The sequence below is a fragment of the Asterias amurensis genome, chromosome 13 (assembly GCF_032118995.1).
Source record: "Asterias amurensis chromosome 13, ASM3211899v1".
Classification (NCBI taxonomy): Eukaryota; Metazoa; Echinodermata; class Asteroidea; order Forcipulatida; family Asteriidae; genus Asterias; species Asterias amurensis.
In genome coordinates this window covers 2,243,276-2,259,361 of record NC_092660.1, presented here as the reverse complement: position 1 = coordinate 2,259,361, position 16,086 = coordinate 2,243,276, and the positions used below count along the sequence as shown (strand labels likewise).

Sequence of the window (16,086 nt, the reverse complement as noted above, 5' to 3'; positions counted from 1 at the left end):
CTTAGTGAAAAGATTGTGGTTTCACAATAATTAATATTTATTTGGTTGTGTTGCCAAATTATATCTCTACAATTAACGTCTGGAAAGGTAATTAGCTTTGAACAAAGTATGAAATCAACATTGCAAATGAGAGCAAATTGTAAAAATTGAATTTTTCTTTTTAATAAAAGCTCTTTTCGATCATAAATAATGGGAAAAAGCTAATAAAATCACCTTGATTAAGCGAACCTCCGTCCAAAAATGGGTAAAATGAGATGTGTGTTGTTTGAGGATCAAGCTTCGATGGTTGAGTATCTTTCTCGCAATGGCGATGTAACTACCTAAAAGTCCGGCCAGTGGTACCAGGTAACAGAACACGAATATGCAAATGATGTAACTCCTGTCCACTCGATCCTGGCTTGCCCAATCGACAGTACACGACGATTTAAACCTCTCGGGGACGTAGCTAAGACAGCAAAGGGAACAAACAAACATTCATAAATAGCTAAGACAGTTTATCCATTCTGGTTGGTCGAGAGGGCATCACGTGGGGGTGTTTGAACCGATGATATAACACCAGTAACAAGTGTTGAAACATGGGCGTGACACGCGAGCTAGCACTTGTGCTTATAAGACAGTTTCTTCATTCCTATTGGAAATAGAAATGTTTGTATACGGTTTATGGCGCGTATGTACGCGCGGCCGATCTAGGTATTATATTCTATATCTGCCTTATACATGTTATAAGGAGTTGTTTACCCGAGGGCCTTACCATTTCATAGCTGGAGTGGTGTTGTGTTGAAAGAAATAATTGAACAATTATATTTTTTGCATTTATCTTACTTCTTGACCAAAAGTGTTGATGTTTTTTTTACCGTAAATGTATTTATGAATGGGAATCAATGTGTGTTGAATCGGTTTTCAACTATAGTGGTTTAAACCCACCGAGGCCTGGTTAATGCTAATTTACCGTCGACTTCGTCTCGGTAAAAAAATCAAGAAACAGGCCGGGCCTCGTTGGGTTTTAACCACTAGTTGAAAACCTGTTCGCCACACATTGATTTTCTAAGTGTACAGTGACCGTCAAAAGCCCTACAACATCACCATTTAAATGTATAGCGCTTTTATCTATGCCTCTCAAAGCACTTATCATAATCTGTTTCCAGGAAGGGCCCCAAGAGCTGCTTAAAGACACTGGACATTTTTGGAAATTATCAATGACCAGTCTTCTCACTTTGTGCATCTCAAGCACAGTTTAAGTTGCGAGATGATAATGGAGAAAAAAAAACACCCTTGTCACGCAAAGTTGACCTCAAAATCTAATTGTGAGGTCTCGAAATCAAATTATTTCTTCTTTCTCGAAAACTACGTTACTTCAGAGGGGACCGTTTCTCCCACAATGTGTTATACAAGCAACAACTCTCCGTTGATCGCTTACAAGTAAGTTTTTATGCTAAAAAGAATTATGAGTAATTTACCAATAGTATCTGGGCACTGGGCACTATTGGTAATAATAAAAATAGTTGTAAGAGCATAGAATTTACTTTGGCAATTAGCAATGAAGAGCTGTTGATAGTCATAAAAAACATTGGGAGAAACGGCTCCCTCTAAAGTAACGTAATTTTTGACAAAGAAATTATTTTTCAATAAAATATTAAAAGACTATATTATTATCTGAATGTAAAAAAAACCATGTTTTTGAATATTTAGTTAGAAACAAACCTGTTCCAGCCAATCAGAGGAGGAATTGTCCATAGTAACGTAATTTTTGACAAAGAGGTTATTTTTCAATAAAATATTAAAAGACTATATTATTATGAATGTAAAAAAAAACATGTTTTTGAATATTTAGTTAGAAACAAACCTGTTCCAGCCAATCAGAGGAGGAATTGTCCATAGTAACGTATAAACCCATAACGAGACGATTATCTTTGGCATCAGTTCCCCAAGCAGTCGGTCGTCTGCGCAAAAAAAAATATATATACGAAGAAGGAAAAAAAAGATGAAAGTTTGAAAATTGTATTTAATCAAAAAAGCTATAGCGCATATCTTCGGGGCAGGACTATATTTAGGTCGTATGTGCATTTTTACTTCAAATGTTGGATGTCCCTGGTAGTTTTTAGCAATAGTCTCAAACGGAAGTAATTGGCAAAAAAAACCGCAAAAACCCACCCGTTTTTGAGGAAATTAATTATTTGGGGATGGAAATATTGTTTTTCTTATTTATAAGCCTTTAAATATGCATTTTTCTTTAACGTAATTTGATCATATCGCCGGAAACTGCGGTTATAACCTTTAATTGCACAGGGCAGGTTGAGAAATCTGTCTTCCATAATTTTGTCATATTTTTTTTTTATTTTAAATATTTGTATGTACTTTGCTGCTTGAGGTTGATTCAAAAGAGGGACAAATTCGACTTTTGAGTGACGATCACCGAACACCGGATTTAGTCACTGAAAATTTGAACTCAATTGCTTGTTGAAGTTGCGAGATAACTATGACAGGACCCCCTTGTCACACGATGTTGTGTGCTTTCACAGCTTGAATTCGAGACCTCGAATACTAATTCTGAGGTCTCGAAATCAAATTCGTTGAAAAATACTTCTTTCTCGAAAACAACGTCACTCCAGAGGGTGCCGTTTCTCAATGTTTTATACTATCAACCTCCCCCATTACTCGTTACCAAGTAAGGCTTTATGCTAATAATTTTGTTGAGTATACCATTCCCAATGGGAGACTTTTGGGACGCTTGGTGGCAGCAGACTTACCAGGTAAAATCCATTGTTCTCGGTAATCTGCTCACGCTCAGAACTATGTAAACGGTGGAAATTTACCAGGATAAGTCTGCTGCCACCTAGCGTTCAAAAGTCTCCCATAGTGTCCACTGCCTTTAATGATATTATTATTTACTTCATAATTACCGAATTGCTTTCTGCAGAGCTTGAGGTATCTACATATAGACATTGCCATCTGCGTCATCATGGAATTCAGCGGGAAAAAGAAACCGCAAAAACCGTACCAAGTACATCCAGCATCTCCAAACGACCACTGCGAACACAGAAACACAGCACAATGAGTAAGATGCAATTACGCCTAATAAGAATGTGTATAGATTCGTGAGCCGAAGGCAAGTACATTGTGGTCACGAATCTACACATTAGAGTCTATGATAAATCTCTGACCTAAGCTATTCCCCCATCATTGATTAAGTAACCAATTCAATTTAATTGTACTCATTTGTGTACTTTGTCAAAACGACGGCTGGTCACATTTTTGCAAAGGATATATACGAATTCTTTGCAGTCCTTGTAACGAATCAGTTAAAGCGTATGCGTTAAAAAACACCCACTACCTGTATCAATAGAGTGCACTCGAGTGACGTCACAGAAATAGTTTTGCAAGTAACAATAACAATACGCGGTTCTTACTTCTTTAACGCCCCTTTAGAAGGGACGCATCAAAGCGCTCAGTATTCTTTCCTGCAAGGTATGTGGAGCTAATTAGTAAATGCATTGGAGTATGAGACGTATTCCTTTATATCAACAGCACAATGAAATGGCTTACTTAGGTGCTATGGCGCAAAATGCTGCCGGTGTCAGATGCAATTGTGTCCGCCATGCAATACTGTCCGCTCCGGACACTTTGTATGTGCGCGCGTAAGCGAGCGTGCATGCACTGAACCTACGTAATGCAGCATGAATATTCACGTATTTTATTATTGCAGCGAATACCCAACGGCCGAACATTTCCCATGTCATTTATGACATGCACTTAGCTTGTTAAAAAAAATGGCGTCCGGGTGCCGTCGACAAAGGTCGTTTAATTTACTGTAAGGACGGTTTTGCACGGGGGCGGACACAACTGTATAAATGCAAATGTGTCCGGGTGGACACAATTGCATAATGCAGCAGCGTCCGGACGGACACGATTGAATACGCAAACGTCCGGCGGACATCATTGCATATGCAATAATGTCCTTCGGAAAGTATTGCAGATGACTAGTTGCATGCGACACCGGAACACTTGGGTGAGGCACTTCTTTTTACGCTAAAAAAAAGGGTTATTTTACGTGCATTACCCAACTCACGGGATTAACGGCTTTATCAGAAGGAGGCAGCAGTATAACAGATAATAATATTCGAAGAAGGTCCGGTTTGGATTGAAAGCTAAGGCCATATACCCTATACTCATATTAGATTGATATAGAGCCCTGTACAAAGTATATCAATTGAATGATTGATCTTAGTTTAAGATTAACATATCAAGCAAGATGGAACACGTTGCCTTGAATCGGTCGAGTTGGTCTTTAAAAAGCGGTTGTAACCGTTTGTTTCAAACACTTTTCAAAGACCAACTCGTCCGATCCAAGGCAACGTGTTCCTTTAATGATGTGTACACAATGTTCAAGCTTTTCAAGGCACGTTTTCATGATAGGAAGGAGGCGATAGAACGAATGTAATGGGGTGATTGTTCTAGGCCACGACAAGTCACCAGGGATAGTGTATAACTGTGTTTATGGCCGGCCGAGCAATTAAGCGCACCGAATTCAAACTCTGGTGTTTCTGATCAGCAGAGTGTGGGTTCGAGTCACAGTCGTTATTGCATCCTTAAGCAAGACATTTAACAATTGCTTCGTCCTTCGGGTGGGGCGTAAAGCCGTTGGTCCCATGTGTTGTGTATCGCACGTTAAATAGCCGAGAGGCATGCACTTATCGAAAAGAGAAGGGGTTCGCCCCGGTGTTCCTGACTGTGGTTGCCGAGTGCGCCGTAGCACCTTGTAAACCCTTATAGGTGCTACATAATATTGGGTTTCATAATTCATAACTTCAATAACCCTTCTGTAAAAATGTATATGAGCGCCTTGAGTACCTTTACGTGCGCTAGATAAGGCTTCGATATTATTATAATTACATGCAGTTGCACATTGTCTCCAACACTCCCAAGGCTATACGTCTGTTTATGCTCACCTCCTGAAATGTGAGGCCAACAATGATTATGCATCATAAGACTACCTTAGTTGAAAAAATATTTAGCTTTCACAAGGATTACTCGCTGCATATTTGCGTTTTTGTACCTCCAGCAGACGGAAATTTAAAGACAGTGGACACTATTGGTAATTGTCAAAGACAAGTCTTCTCATTTGGTGCATCTCAACATAATTATGCATAAAATAACAAACGTGTGGACATTTGAGCTCAATCGGTCGTCGAAGTTGCAAGATAATAATGAAAGAAAAAAGACCCTAGTCAAGTTGTGTGCTTTCGGATGCTTAATTTCGAGACCCAAAATTCTAAACCTGAGGTCTCGAAATCAAATTCGTGGAAAAATCACTTCTTTCTCGAAAACTACATCACTTCAGAGGGAGCCGTTTCTCACAGCATGGCATATTGGTAGTTTGATTGATTTTGTCCACTGTTTTACACGAAGTATTGCGTTACGATGTTAAGATGGCTTGCTTGTTCGTGTCGGCTATTTTAGCTCACAAAAAAGGAGGTCGACAAAAGAACTACACCTGTCCAATACCATGCGTGTCAATCTTGATTTTCTCCAATCCGAAAAGTGTAACCATATCGAGGGTTGGAAGAAAAAGAAAAAAAACGTGACATAGTAGATTGGCTGGCAACCTTATTTTGGTAATAACAAAATGTTGTTGAGCTAAGCAACTTTTTCTGCTTAAGCAGCTCTATGAAATAGGGGCCTAATCTTGATAGTGTTAATCTTACCCTATTGGCAAAGCCAGACACTACTGGTAATGGGTAGCCAATCAGACACACCGTTAAATCACACAGAGCCAAGTTCACCGTCAACAGGTCAATCGGCTTTAGATTCTTGCGCTTGCGCAGTGAGATGATCAGTACAGTTCCATTCCCGACGCAGGAAATAAATACTAGGAAACGAAGGGGGGTAGATAGATAAAAATACAAATGATTAGGAATCATAAGAAGAAACATACATTTTAGACTCCGGGTACATGTGTAAATACACAAACCAGTAGCTACCATTACCATTGCGGGCACATGGTTTATAGTGTTCAAGTTTAAATTGAGCCAATTTTATTGAAAAAAAAAAATACAAACTACGTCGCTACGTGACGGACGGTCAGAGAGGAGGGGGGGGGGGGTGGTAGGATAGCGTTATCTACATCGATAAGTGTTTTTGTTGTATTGTATTGTATTATCCTAAGGTATTCCCAGTATTATCCCGCCCGCCTTCCCCTTTATTTAGTACAATGATGGCATTTCCGGTATTTACTTTGTATTGAGGGCCTTAGGAATGTCCAATGCACCGGGTTCCAACGTAGTGGGCGTTGGCTGCTTAGCAGATTCATGTAGCGAGGACCGTAGGGTCATTTCTGTTCCTGTTTCCGTTGAGTTCAGTTCGAGTTTTATTTCAGTTCTGCTCCTATAATATTGTCCGTAAGTAACATTATCTTGCTTATAACTGTGAGCTTGAAACTTTCCTTATGTACAAATAGCTGTACTTTGTGTATTCATAGAGCAAGGTCCTTGCTACTATGGTTTACTCGGCTATGCAACGATCTCTTGTATTCCATGTAATCGTTGCCACCTTCCTCCATCATCGGTCCCCTTATTGGGTGCGTTCGTTTAGCTTCCCTGGGTCGACCCCGGTGTGTGAAGGTTTTTTTTTTTCCCAGGACGAACGTGTGCAGATAATTTCCCACGTTCGTCCTGAAAAAAAAAGCCGCCACACACCGGGGTCGACCCAGGGAAGCTAAACGAACGCATGATTTGCGGCTGATAGCCTCGTATCATTCATTTTCCTGCTATTTCGTTTTAGTATTGCGTGGAATCGTTTGTACGGTGTGTAAATTAATAAGGTATTTGTATACTTGTTTTTAGTTTCACCTACGCCGAGTGCAAACAAATTGAAAAACTCATAAAGAAGGGTCTTTCACCCAGTCTTGTTTGTACACTAAAAACTAAAGAGTTGAATCCAACACTTGCATGAGTTCGTTGACTGCATTTTGAAAGTTTTGAATCCAGCATTTGATATGTCAAATCCAGCATTTTAGTGTTCATTCAACAATTAAAGTGCCAATTAATGTTTAAAAAGCTAATCCAACAATGCCAAGAAATATTTTTGAAAAAATGTTGAATTAACCCTTTTTGCGTTGGATCAACAATTTAAAATGCTAGATTTAACAAACAAAACGCTACGGTAACACTTTCAAAGTGTAGTCACTCACGGAACTCAAGCAAGTGTTGGATTCAACTCTTAAGTTATTAGAGTGTACCGTACATTTTCAATATACCGTGCGATTATCAAGTTAGTGTCACATGCGGTTTGTATACCAAAAACATTATAAGAACAAACACTCCCCTATGACACACGTTTTTCTGTAATATTCATTTGGGGAAAAGGAACTCAATGTCCATGGTTTCCCTATAAGCTTTACCCTCTTGGGAAATTAATGATCTTGTGGCTTCCCCGTTTGTGTTACTGTATACGTGGCGTGTTTAAAGCCATTGGACCCTTTCGGTAAACAGTGTTATCCAAGGCCCACACTTTGTGAACCACAATTTCTATATCAAATAACAAACCTGTGAAAATTTAGGCTCAATCGGTCATCGGAGTCGGGAGAAAACAACGGAAAAACCCACCCTTGTTTCCGCGCGTTTCGCCGTGTCATGACATGTGTTTCAAATAAATCCGTAATTCTCGTTAACGAGAATTTATATTGTTTTGCTGTTTTCTCAAAAAGTAAAGCATTTCATGGAATAATATTTCAAGAGAAGTCTTTCACCATTGCCTTCTGTAAACCCTGTAAGTTATTTGTAAATCTGTGAACTTTTTTTTTTCTGAACCGAAAGGGTCCAATGGCTTTAAATTAACCAACTTAAACCTTCATATTTTCTTGTGTACATCTCTAATCGTCACCCTAGTCATCTAATTGTATTTTAAAGACACTGTACACTACTAGTAACTGTTAAAGACCAGTCTCAACATGTGCATAAAATATCAAACTTGACAAATATAGAGAATTAGAACACAAGTTAAATGGGAGCCGTTTCTCACAATGTTTTTATACTATCAACAGCTCTCCAGTGCTGCATTTTCTGCTAACAATTATTTTGAGTAACTACCAATAGTGCCTTCAAAGGATTTGGATACTTTTTCAAAATGCCCATAGATTTACTTTAAACTTACAGGGTTTGAAGATAATGATAGTGGAAAGCTTCCCTTTAAATATTATTTAGTGAGGTGCTGTAGTTTTTGAGAAATGAGTAAAACAATGTAACGAAAATACGTTTGTAAATGCTTTTCCAAATTATTTTCATGACCCTGTTTTACTCATTACCCCAAAACTACAGCACCTCAGCACGTAATATTTTCAGGGAAGCTTTCTACTATCATTATCTTCAAATTGTGTAAGTTTAGTGTAAATCTGTGGACATTGTTTTTTTTTTGTTCTACAAAACGTACATACACCCTTTAAGTTCGAATTTTCATATTGTTTCCTTAGGAGTTTTTCAATATTTCATTATATGCATATTTAATTCTAGTTACAATTTGTATTTTCCTATCTGTAACTAAGGTTGAATGGCATTAAATCAAACTATAATCACGGGAAGTTTTCGGTTGTCAGCAGCACAATAATGTTTTCCACACAGTAAAAACGAGCTAAAAATAGTACGCGAACAATGGCGAACGCGGTTAATTAGTGCGTAGTAACAACCATCCTCATTAGTGAATGAAGAAGACTGTGTAATGAACCGCTAGAGGACGTTTGCGTTCGGGCATAGAATTAGCTAAATGGGTTACTCTGCTAACAGTCAGCCTGATGGAGCTTTCATTGATGCATAAGACCTTTAAGTCTGATTACAAGAAAATAACTAATAACATAATATATATATAATAATCACTTCCATATAACACACGTGTTTTTTCCACACACCTTCTCCTCGTTCGGGCGCCATTGTGTTTCGAACCAATAATTATTTCCACAGATCTGGAAGGTAAATTTCTACTAGTAAAGTGAGGAAGACCTCGCCTTTTCTGTTGCCTTTTTCCAGTATATGGAACAGTTCCTTAGCAACATCATACAATCACCTGGCTACAGTACTTATAATTAGTAAGATAAGATGTCACTAAAATCCTACCTTTAAAAGAGATTTGCTGTAAGGCGCCATGGGTAATGATCGTTTAAAGGCAGTGATTGGTAATTACTCAAAATAGTTATCAGCATAAAACCTCACTTGGTAAAGAGTAATGGGGAGAGGTCGATAGTATGAAACATTGTGAGAAACGGCTCCCTCTGAAGTGACGTAGTTTTCGAGAAAGAAGTAATTTTCCACGAATTTGATTCCGAGACCTCAAGTTTAGAATCTGAGGTCTCGGAATCAAGCATCAGAAAGCACACAACTTCGTGTGGCAAGGGTGTTTTCTTCTTTCGTTATTATCTCGCAACTTTGATGACCGATTGGGCTCAAATTTTCACAGGTTAGTTATCTTATGCATATGTTGAGATACACCAACTGTGAAGACTGGTCTTTGACAATTACCAATAGTGTCCACTGTCTTTAAATAATGACACCATTAACGGCACAATTAATGTTACTGTAAGGCGCCATGAGCAATGCTCGTTTAAATGTGGCACCATTGATACGATTAAGCCAACTCGTTCATAACATTCAATGACACTTGTTTGGACGAACGCCAACAAAAATGATCTTGAGTCTAGGGCGACCTCGCCTAGTGGTCAAAATTTGAGTCAGGGCGCCCTCGCCTAGTGGTCAAAATGACTTAGTTCGGTGGCCAATCCTGTGTGGTAGATGGATTACATGACGTCATTGACCACCATCTTTGATGTACGCGCTGCTCTAGACTCTCGGCCTTAGCCTTTCATGCGTGCACGTTTAATCAAAGATGGCGGACAATGTATGAGGGCCTTGTGCGATTTCTCACTGTTTGTTGTCATTGGTTTACATCTTAAATGGCAGCTGTATGACGTCAATGCATATAAAGTCCCTTTTTAGATATAGAATATATTGATAACGTCCAAATTTAGCTCCGGTTAAACTTGAGCCCTTCCTCGACTTCCTTGAATAATTTTCTTCGCTAGTCTCTTCAGGTTCCAATGTAGTTGAATGTTATGCGCGCGATTCTGTTTACGGCATGGACATAGCGGTTGTCAACCTTTTTGATTCATAGTTTAGTATTACATGGAGGTGTTTTCCAAGTTGTGTTCTGGACACCTTTGGTAATTGTCTAAGACCAGTATATTCTCACCAAGCCTCAAATCCCATAAGACCTACCTTTAATGTAATCGTGTGCCCCACATAAACCCAAGCAACAGATCATCGGACAGAACAATATTCACCACTTGCCACCAAAGGCTAGTTCACTTGTTACCCTAATAATATGTCATCTCTTGGTCAGTGTTGTCCCTCAGCAATGACACATGACAATCATGCAGTCGCATACGACAGTAAGTGACACGTCAGTTCTTAAAGGAACACGTTGCCTTGGATCGGTCGAGTTGGTATTTGAAAAGCGTTTTGTGACCGTTTGTTATAAAATGCATATGGTTAGAAAGAGGGATGTAAAAGTAGAATACAATAATCCACACAAGCATGCCTCGAAATTGCATGGTTTTCTTTTTACCTCGTCGACAAACACGGTCGGCCATTTATGGGAGTCAAAATTTTGACTCCCATAAATGGCCGACCGTGATAGTTCGCGACGTAAAAAGAAAACCGTGCAATTTTGAGTGATACTTGTGTGGATCATTATATTCTACTTTTAAAACATCTTTTCTAACCATATACATTTCATAACAAACGGTTACAAACGCTTTTTATAGGCCAACTCGTCCGATCCAAGGCAACGTGTTCCTTTAACCAGTAGCTGAGCACTTCTCACGCGTCGGGCATTCCCCAATGCACTTATGCAAGGTAACCATTGTTCAGCAGAGAGTTTACCGAGAGACAGATTTGAAAAGGGAAGCTGCTGAACAAAAGACCCACGAACCTGAACTGTATTAATCATGGGGTTAATTAGGGACCATGGTTTCACGTCCCACTACCAGGAACAGATGCTCTTAAGTCACTGACTCTACCTTTAGTAGTCGTAGATAAAGCGAGACAATTCTCTTAAGAAAAACATCTACATGTACATGTACTTGGCAACACAGGCATGATGTTGATCTCAAAACCCATAGACTCTACCATTGTTATTGGATTCATTCACCCAGTACTTTCTTAGCTTTGAGTCTGTCTTTTCATTACACCTGATGAAATAGTTTTTATAATAGATGTTAAATTTGCACCGGGGATAAAGAATATAGTTTTGGTTTTTACCCATACACCGATTGCTAAGAAAGCTTACGCGTTGTTTTTCCCAATGTAATGAGCTAGTTTTCAAAGAGAAGGTACGTTTGGTAATTTCTCTTAAAACGCAAGGCGATAAAAACTTGACAGTTTTTCGATAGAATATTTAAAGACACCGGACACGATTCGTGTAAAAGACTAGTCTTCACAGTTGGTGTATCTAAACATAAACATGAAATAACAAACCTGTGAAAATTTGAGCTAAATCGGTCGTCGACGTTGCGAGAAATTAATGGGGGAAATACCTTTGTTGCACCATGGTCACACGAAGTTATGTGCTTTCAGGTGCTTGATTTCGAGACCTCGTATTCTAAATCTGAGATCTCGAAATCAAATTCGTGGAAAATTACTTCTTTCTCGAAAACTTCGTCACCTCGGAGGGAGCTGTTTCTCACAATGTTTTATACTATCAACCTCTCCCCATTACTCCCAATCAAGAAAAGTTTTATGCTAAAAATTATTTTTGAGTAACTACCAATAGTGTCCACTGCCTTTAAAGGCATTTTGAGAATAATTTCACTTCGAAGTATAGAACAACGGAAAAACACACCATTCGTTTTCCCCAAACAAATGAATCTGCGAAACATTACCTGAAGCGTTTATCAGATTGTGTACACATTATTTTGTATTACCAATATTTTTCATGTATCCAGTCAAAGGCGCCCGCTGGATTTACGGCGATATCTCAAAATTCTACGGCATTTTGAATTAATAATAATAATAATAATCATAATATCGAAGTCTTATAGCGCACGAAACAAGGTGCTCAAGGCGCTCCGAGTATATACAAACTTATATACAAACTTTCAGAAAGACATAGGTTACTGCAGTGACGAATTCTGAGGCCCAATTACATGTATTAGCATCTTATAAGGTTTGCATGGTAAGAAAGATGTTCAACAAGTAGAATATAATGATCTAAGACACAAACATGCCACTTTTTGTGTGGTTTTCCTTTTACTTTGCGAACCAACACGGTCGGCCATTTTATGAAGTCAAAACTTGACTACACAAAATGGCGTATTTCTGTGGTTCGTTGTATTCTACTCAAACGGTTTCAAACGCTTGTCATAGACCAACTCGCCCGATCCAAGGCAATGTGTCTCTTCAAAGATTAGGCCTAAGATTTAAATAAAACAGAAAAACAGTAGCATGACACGCACCGAACAACAATACTTACTGACAATAGAAATGAAGAAGCCCGATAGCACTCCACCCACGGGCGACAGGTTTGATGCATACTTGTCCATTTGATCTTCTACCTTCAATGCAGCTTCAATTGAGGAGTTGTAACCCGTGTTGTTTCTTCGGTTGTTAGGCCTACGTCATATTTGTGTTTGTCACGCAAGGTGTAGGCCTATACACGAGGGTTATTTTTTTTTTTGCGCTTGCATTGTAATCGTTTTTTTGAGTATGCGCGCGCATTGGCACGTTCCGTAAAATTCACCATCAATCAACGCAACATCATCATCATCATCAGTTAGCATCATTCATTTCTGAACCGCTGCCTGACTGGTTGAACTGCCGCTTCTGCATGCCTCCTCCACAGGTGCCAAGTCTGGAGAGGAGGTCCCTCTCATAGATTTCATTTTGCCATGTTGTCCTTGGGCGACCTCGTCTACGTTTCCCATGCAGGGTTGGTGACCAGTTCAGGAGTTGTTGGACTAGTGTTCCCATTGGTTTGAGTTGGAGGTGACCAAACCACTGCAGTCCACGGTTTTCTTATGATGCTTGAGAGTGGAAGCTGCTTAAGCATTGATCCTATTGTGACATGGAGTTAAAGATGCGCATTGTCTTCAAATCTCCCAAACTGTTGCTGTTTATGCAATAAAACACGTAAGCGTGCAGTTATTATAATGAGTAAATGATTAGAAAATCTCTTTGCCTCAGCTGTGGCAGCAGAACAATTAGGCCCGCCATTTTGTGGGGAAGGACATTGTTGAAATTCTGTTCTGCTCAGCCCAGCTGATGGCTGTTGTTTTTACTGACATTTTTAAACTTATCTCTTTTACAACGCAAAGTTCCTTTTTGTTTAAATGTTTTTGGGGGTATTAAAGCATGTTCCTATAAGAACAAGTACATTATTCACATTTAAAGGCAGTGGACACTATTGGTAATTACTCAAAACAATTATCGGCATAAAACCTCACTTGGTAACGAGTAATGGGGAGAGGTTGATGGTATAAAACATTGTGAGAAACGGCTCCCTCTGAAGTGCCATAGTTTTCGAGAAAGAAGTAATTTTCCACGAATTTGATTTCGAGACCTCAGATTTAGAACTTGAGGTCTCGAAATCAACTATCTAAACGCACACAACTTCGTGTGACAAGGGTTTTTTTTTCTTTCATTATTATTTCGCAATTCGATGACCAATTGAGCTCAAATTTTCACAGGTTTGTTATTTTATGCATATGTTGAGATACACCAACTGTGAAGGCTAGTCTTTGACAATTACCAATAGTGTCCACTACCATTAAATGATTACAGGCCAGTGGCACTCACTTCAGTTCCGATGAAAAAAGTTCAAGGTTTCGTTTTTCAATTTTTGAAATCAATTTTACTTCCTGGATTGGATAGTCATCAGTTTGCTTACGGAACTAATCGTAGTGTTGAGGATGCAATTTGCCCCAGTCTCCATGAAGTTGCGCCATCTTGAGCAAGCTATATGTCTTATGCTACAATTTTTATTTATTTTTAATTAAAACGTGTAAATTGCATTTTAAACTTATCAATTACCTCGAGCTCGCTGTTTCTATTTCTAATTAGATTTTAGACATTTGATTAAAACGTCACCAGGTTATAAGAATCGGTAATTGCACTTCACATCTTGTGTTAAACAGCTACTTGAGCGCAATGTTTTTAACGGAAATGCTATTTTAACTTGTATGAAATGCGTTTGTTCACAATTTAAATGTAATTTTGATATGTGTAACATTTCTGAATGTTTCGTAATATCGATTAAAAACTCGGGGCCCAATCTCAATGTTTTGAAAAACTAAAAACACTTCCACGCGTTGACTTCAAAATAATGCAGCACGCATAGTCTCATTTTCTCGGAAAAGACAACACATCACATTCAAATTACCTTCACTGGCTCCTGTTCACTATCGTATATTTTATGTTTTCGTTCGTTACAAGATTTTGTCCCTAAAAATAATTATTCTCTAATGACCAAGTATAAGCCTCCGTACTACGAGGCCAAGATCTTCAGATTTGTCCTTTAATTGCATATATGTTTTCTCTCAACAATGGAGGAAGAATACTAATTGTCTTCCTCCGTGCTCTCACCCACAATACCTGATCGATCATTCTAATAGTGCTGGTCCTCTTCTTTGGAATAAACTTCCTCAAAACATTCACGAAATATCTTTTATGAATAGTTTTAAGGAAACTCTCAAGTTCACACAAGCTTATAAATAGCCCGTTAAGTTTTGTTCAATCTGTTTTTTTTATAATGGTGTTTTTGTAGTACTCAGTAGTAGCTTTGTATATATTTATACTAATATTTCTTACAATTAATTTTTCCGTTTGCACAATGAGCATCTTGTGTGAAAACCGGCGCATAAATATTCATATTATTATTAATGAGTATGGTAGATGGCCTAATTAGCTTTATATCCAAACCGACCTTCTTCAGAGGGGAAAGGGATTAAGGGAAGGATCCAGAAAAAGTGGGAAAATTATAACCGATCAAAGTTTCTATATCAGAAACAATTGTTGGAAAAGTTTCCGTATGGCGCCACCACTTTTTCATTCGAAATAAAATAATATAGTATCTAATTTACCTGATTGATCCCTTTTTGTACAAAATAAGTGAAAAAGTGGTGGCGCCATACGGAAAGGTATCCCAATTGTTGGCTGTGAACCAACAGGAGTAAAGTGGTGAGGACAAATGACATTCTATTATTACTTTAACATATGTTATTATTACTTTAGTATAATGATGATTTTTTAGACTAATGGTGCAGGTAAATAAGCACGACCGTGCTGCACAAATAAGGGCTCGAAAATAGTTTTTAAATAGGCCATAGTAGCCTAATTTCCCTGAAGTTAAGTCACCTGAAATTAAAATTTTACTTTTCCTACCCTCAACGCATAAACCATGCGGGTTTACTTTTTCACGACGTAAAACACAAACGTCACAGAAAGCGTCCCTTAGGCCTATAATATTACTTGCTGAGGGCTGTAGTTTGGAAATAGTTTGACGAAAATAAATGTTTGCAAATTATCATTTACAACTCATTTAACGCGGATCTCTTGAGTCACTTTTTTCTCTCTCCAAAACTTTACGACTAATGAGGCTAAGAAGCAATTGTACAGTGAGTTTATTTTAAAAAAAAACTTGATCTACAAGAGGTACGGGGTTGATTAGATTGGCGCACGTGGAGGGTATTTGTTCATAAAAATTATGTGAATGAATCAAAATTGCCCTCTCGGTGGTCTAGTTGGTAAGACACTGCTCTAGAATGATAAAGGTCGAGGGTTCAAATCCCACCCGAACACTATGCCTGTAAACTTTTTTTCACAGAACTCCAGAAATCCTATAATGAGTTATTAGGCCCTACATAATTATACTAACCGTAATCCGATATAAAACAAAACAAAAAATACCATAGGCTAATCCTTGGATGCAAATTATATATAAAAACATCCTTAAAGACTGGACACTATTGGTAATTTTCAAACACAAGTCTTCCCAATTCGTGTATCTCAACATGTGCATAAATTGAACCTGTGAAAATTTGAGGTCAATTGA

At 38.4% G+C, this 16,086-nt stretch overlaps 1 protein-coding gene across 2 annotated transcripts in view; it reads right to left on the bottom strand.

Annotated features, from left to right (window-relative positions):
• Positions 1-16,086, bottom strand: part of LOC139945903 (opsin-5-like) — a 132,289-nt gene that overhangs the window by 3,091 nt on the left and 113,112 nt on the right. Inside the window, exons 1-5 of one of the 2 annotated variants that reach the window (XM_071943409.1) lie at positions 12,511-12,659; positions 5,703-5,866; positions 2,901-3,027; positions 1,844-1,940; positions 214-445 (exon numbers count right to left, since the gene is read on the bottom strand). In XM_071943409.1, the coding sequence (XP_071799510.1) occupies positions 214-445; positions 1,844-1,940; positions 2,901-3,027; positions 5,703-5,866; positions 12,511-12,580 (690 nt within the window). In that variant the 5' untranslated portion in view covers positions 12,581-12,659. Of the gene's footprint in view, positions 1-213; positions 446-1,843; positions 1,941-2,900; positions 3,028-5,702; positions 5,867-12,510; positions 12,660-16,086 lie in introns of those variants that run through there. The other variant, XM_071943410.1, reaches the window with a different exon arrangement.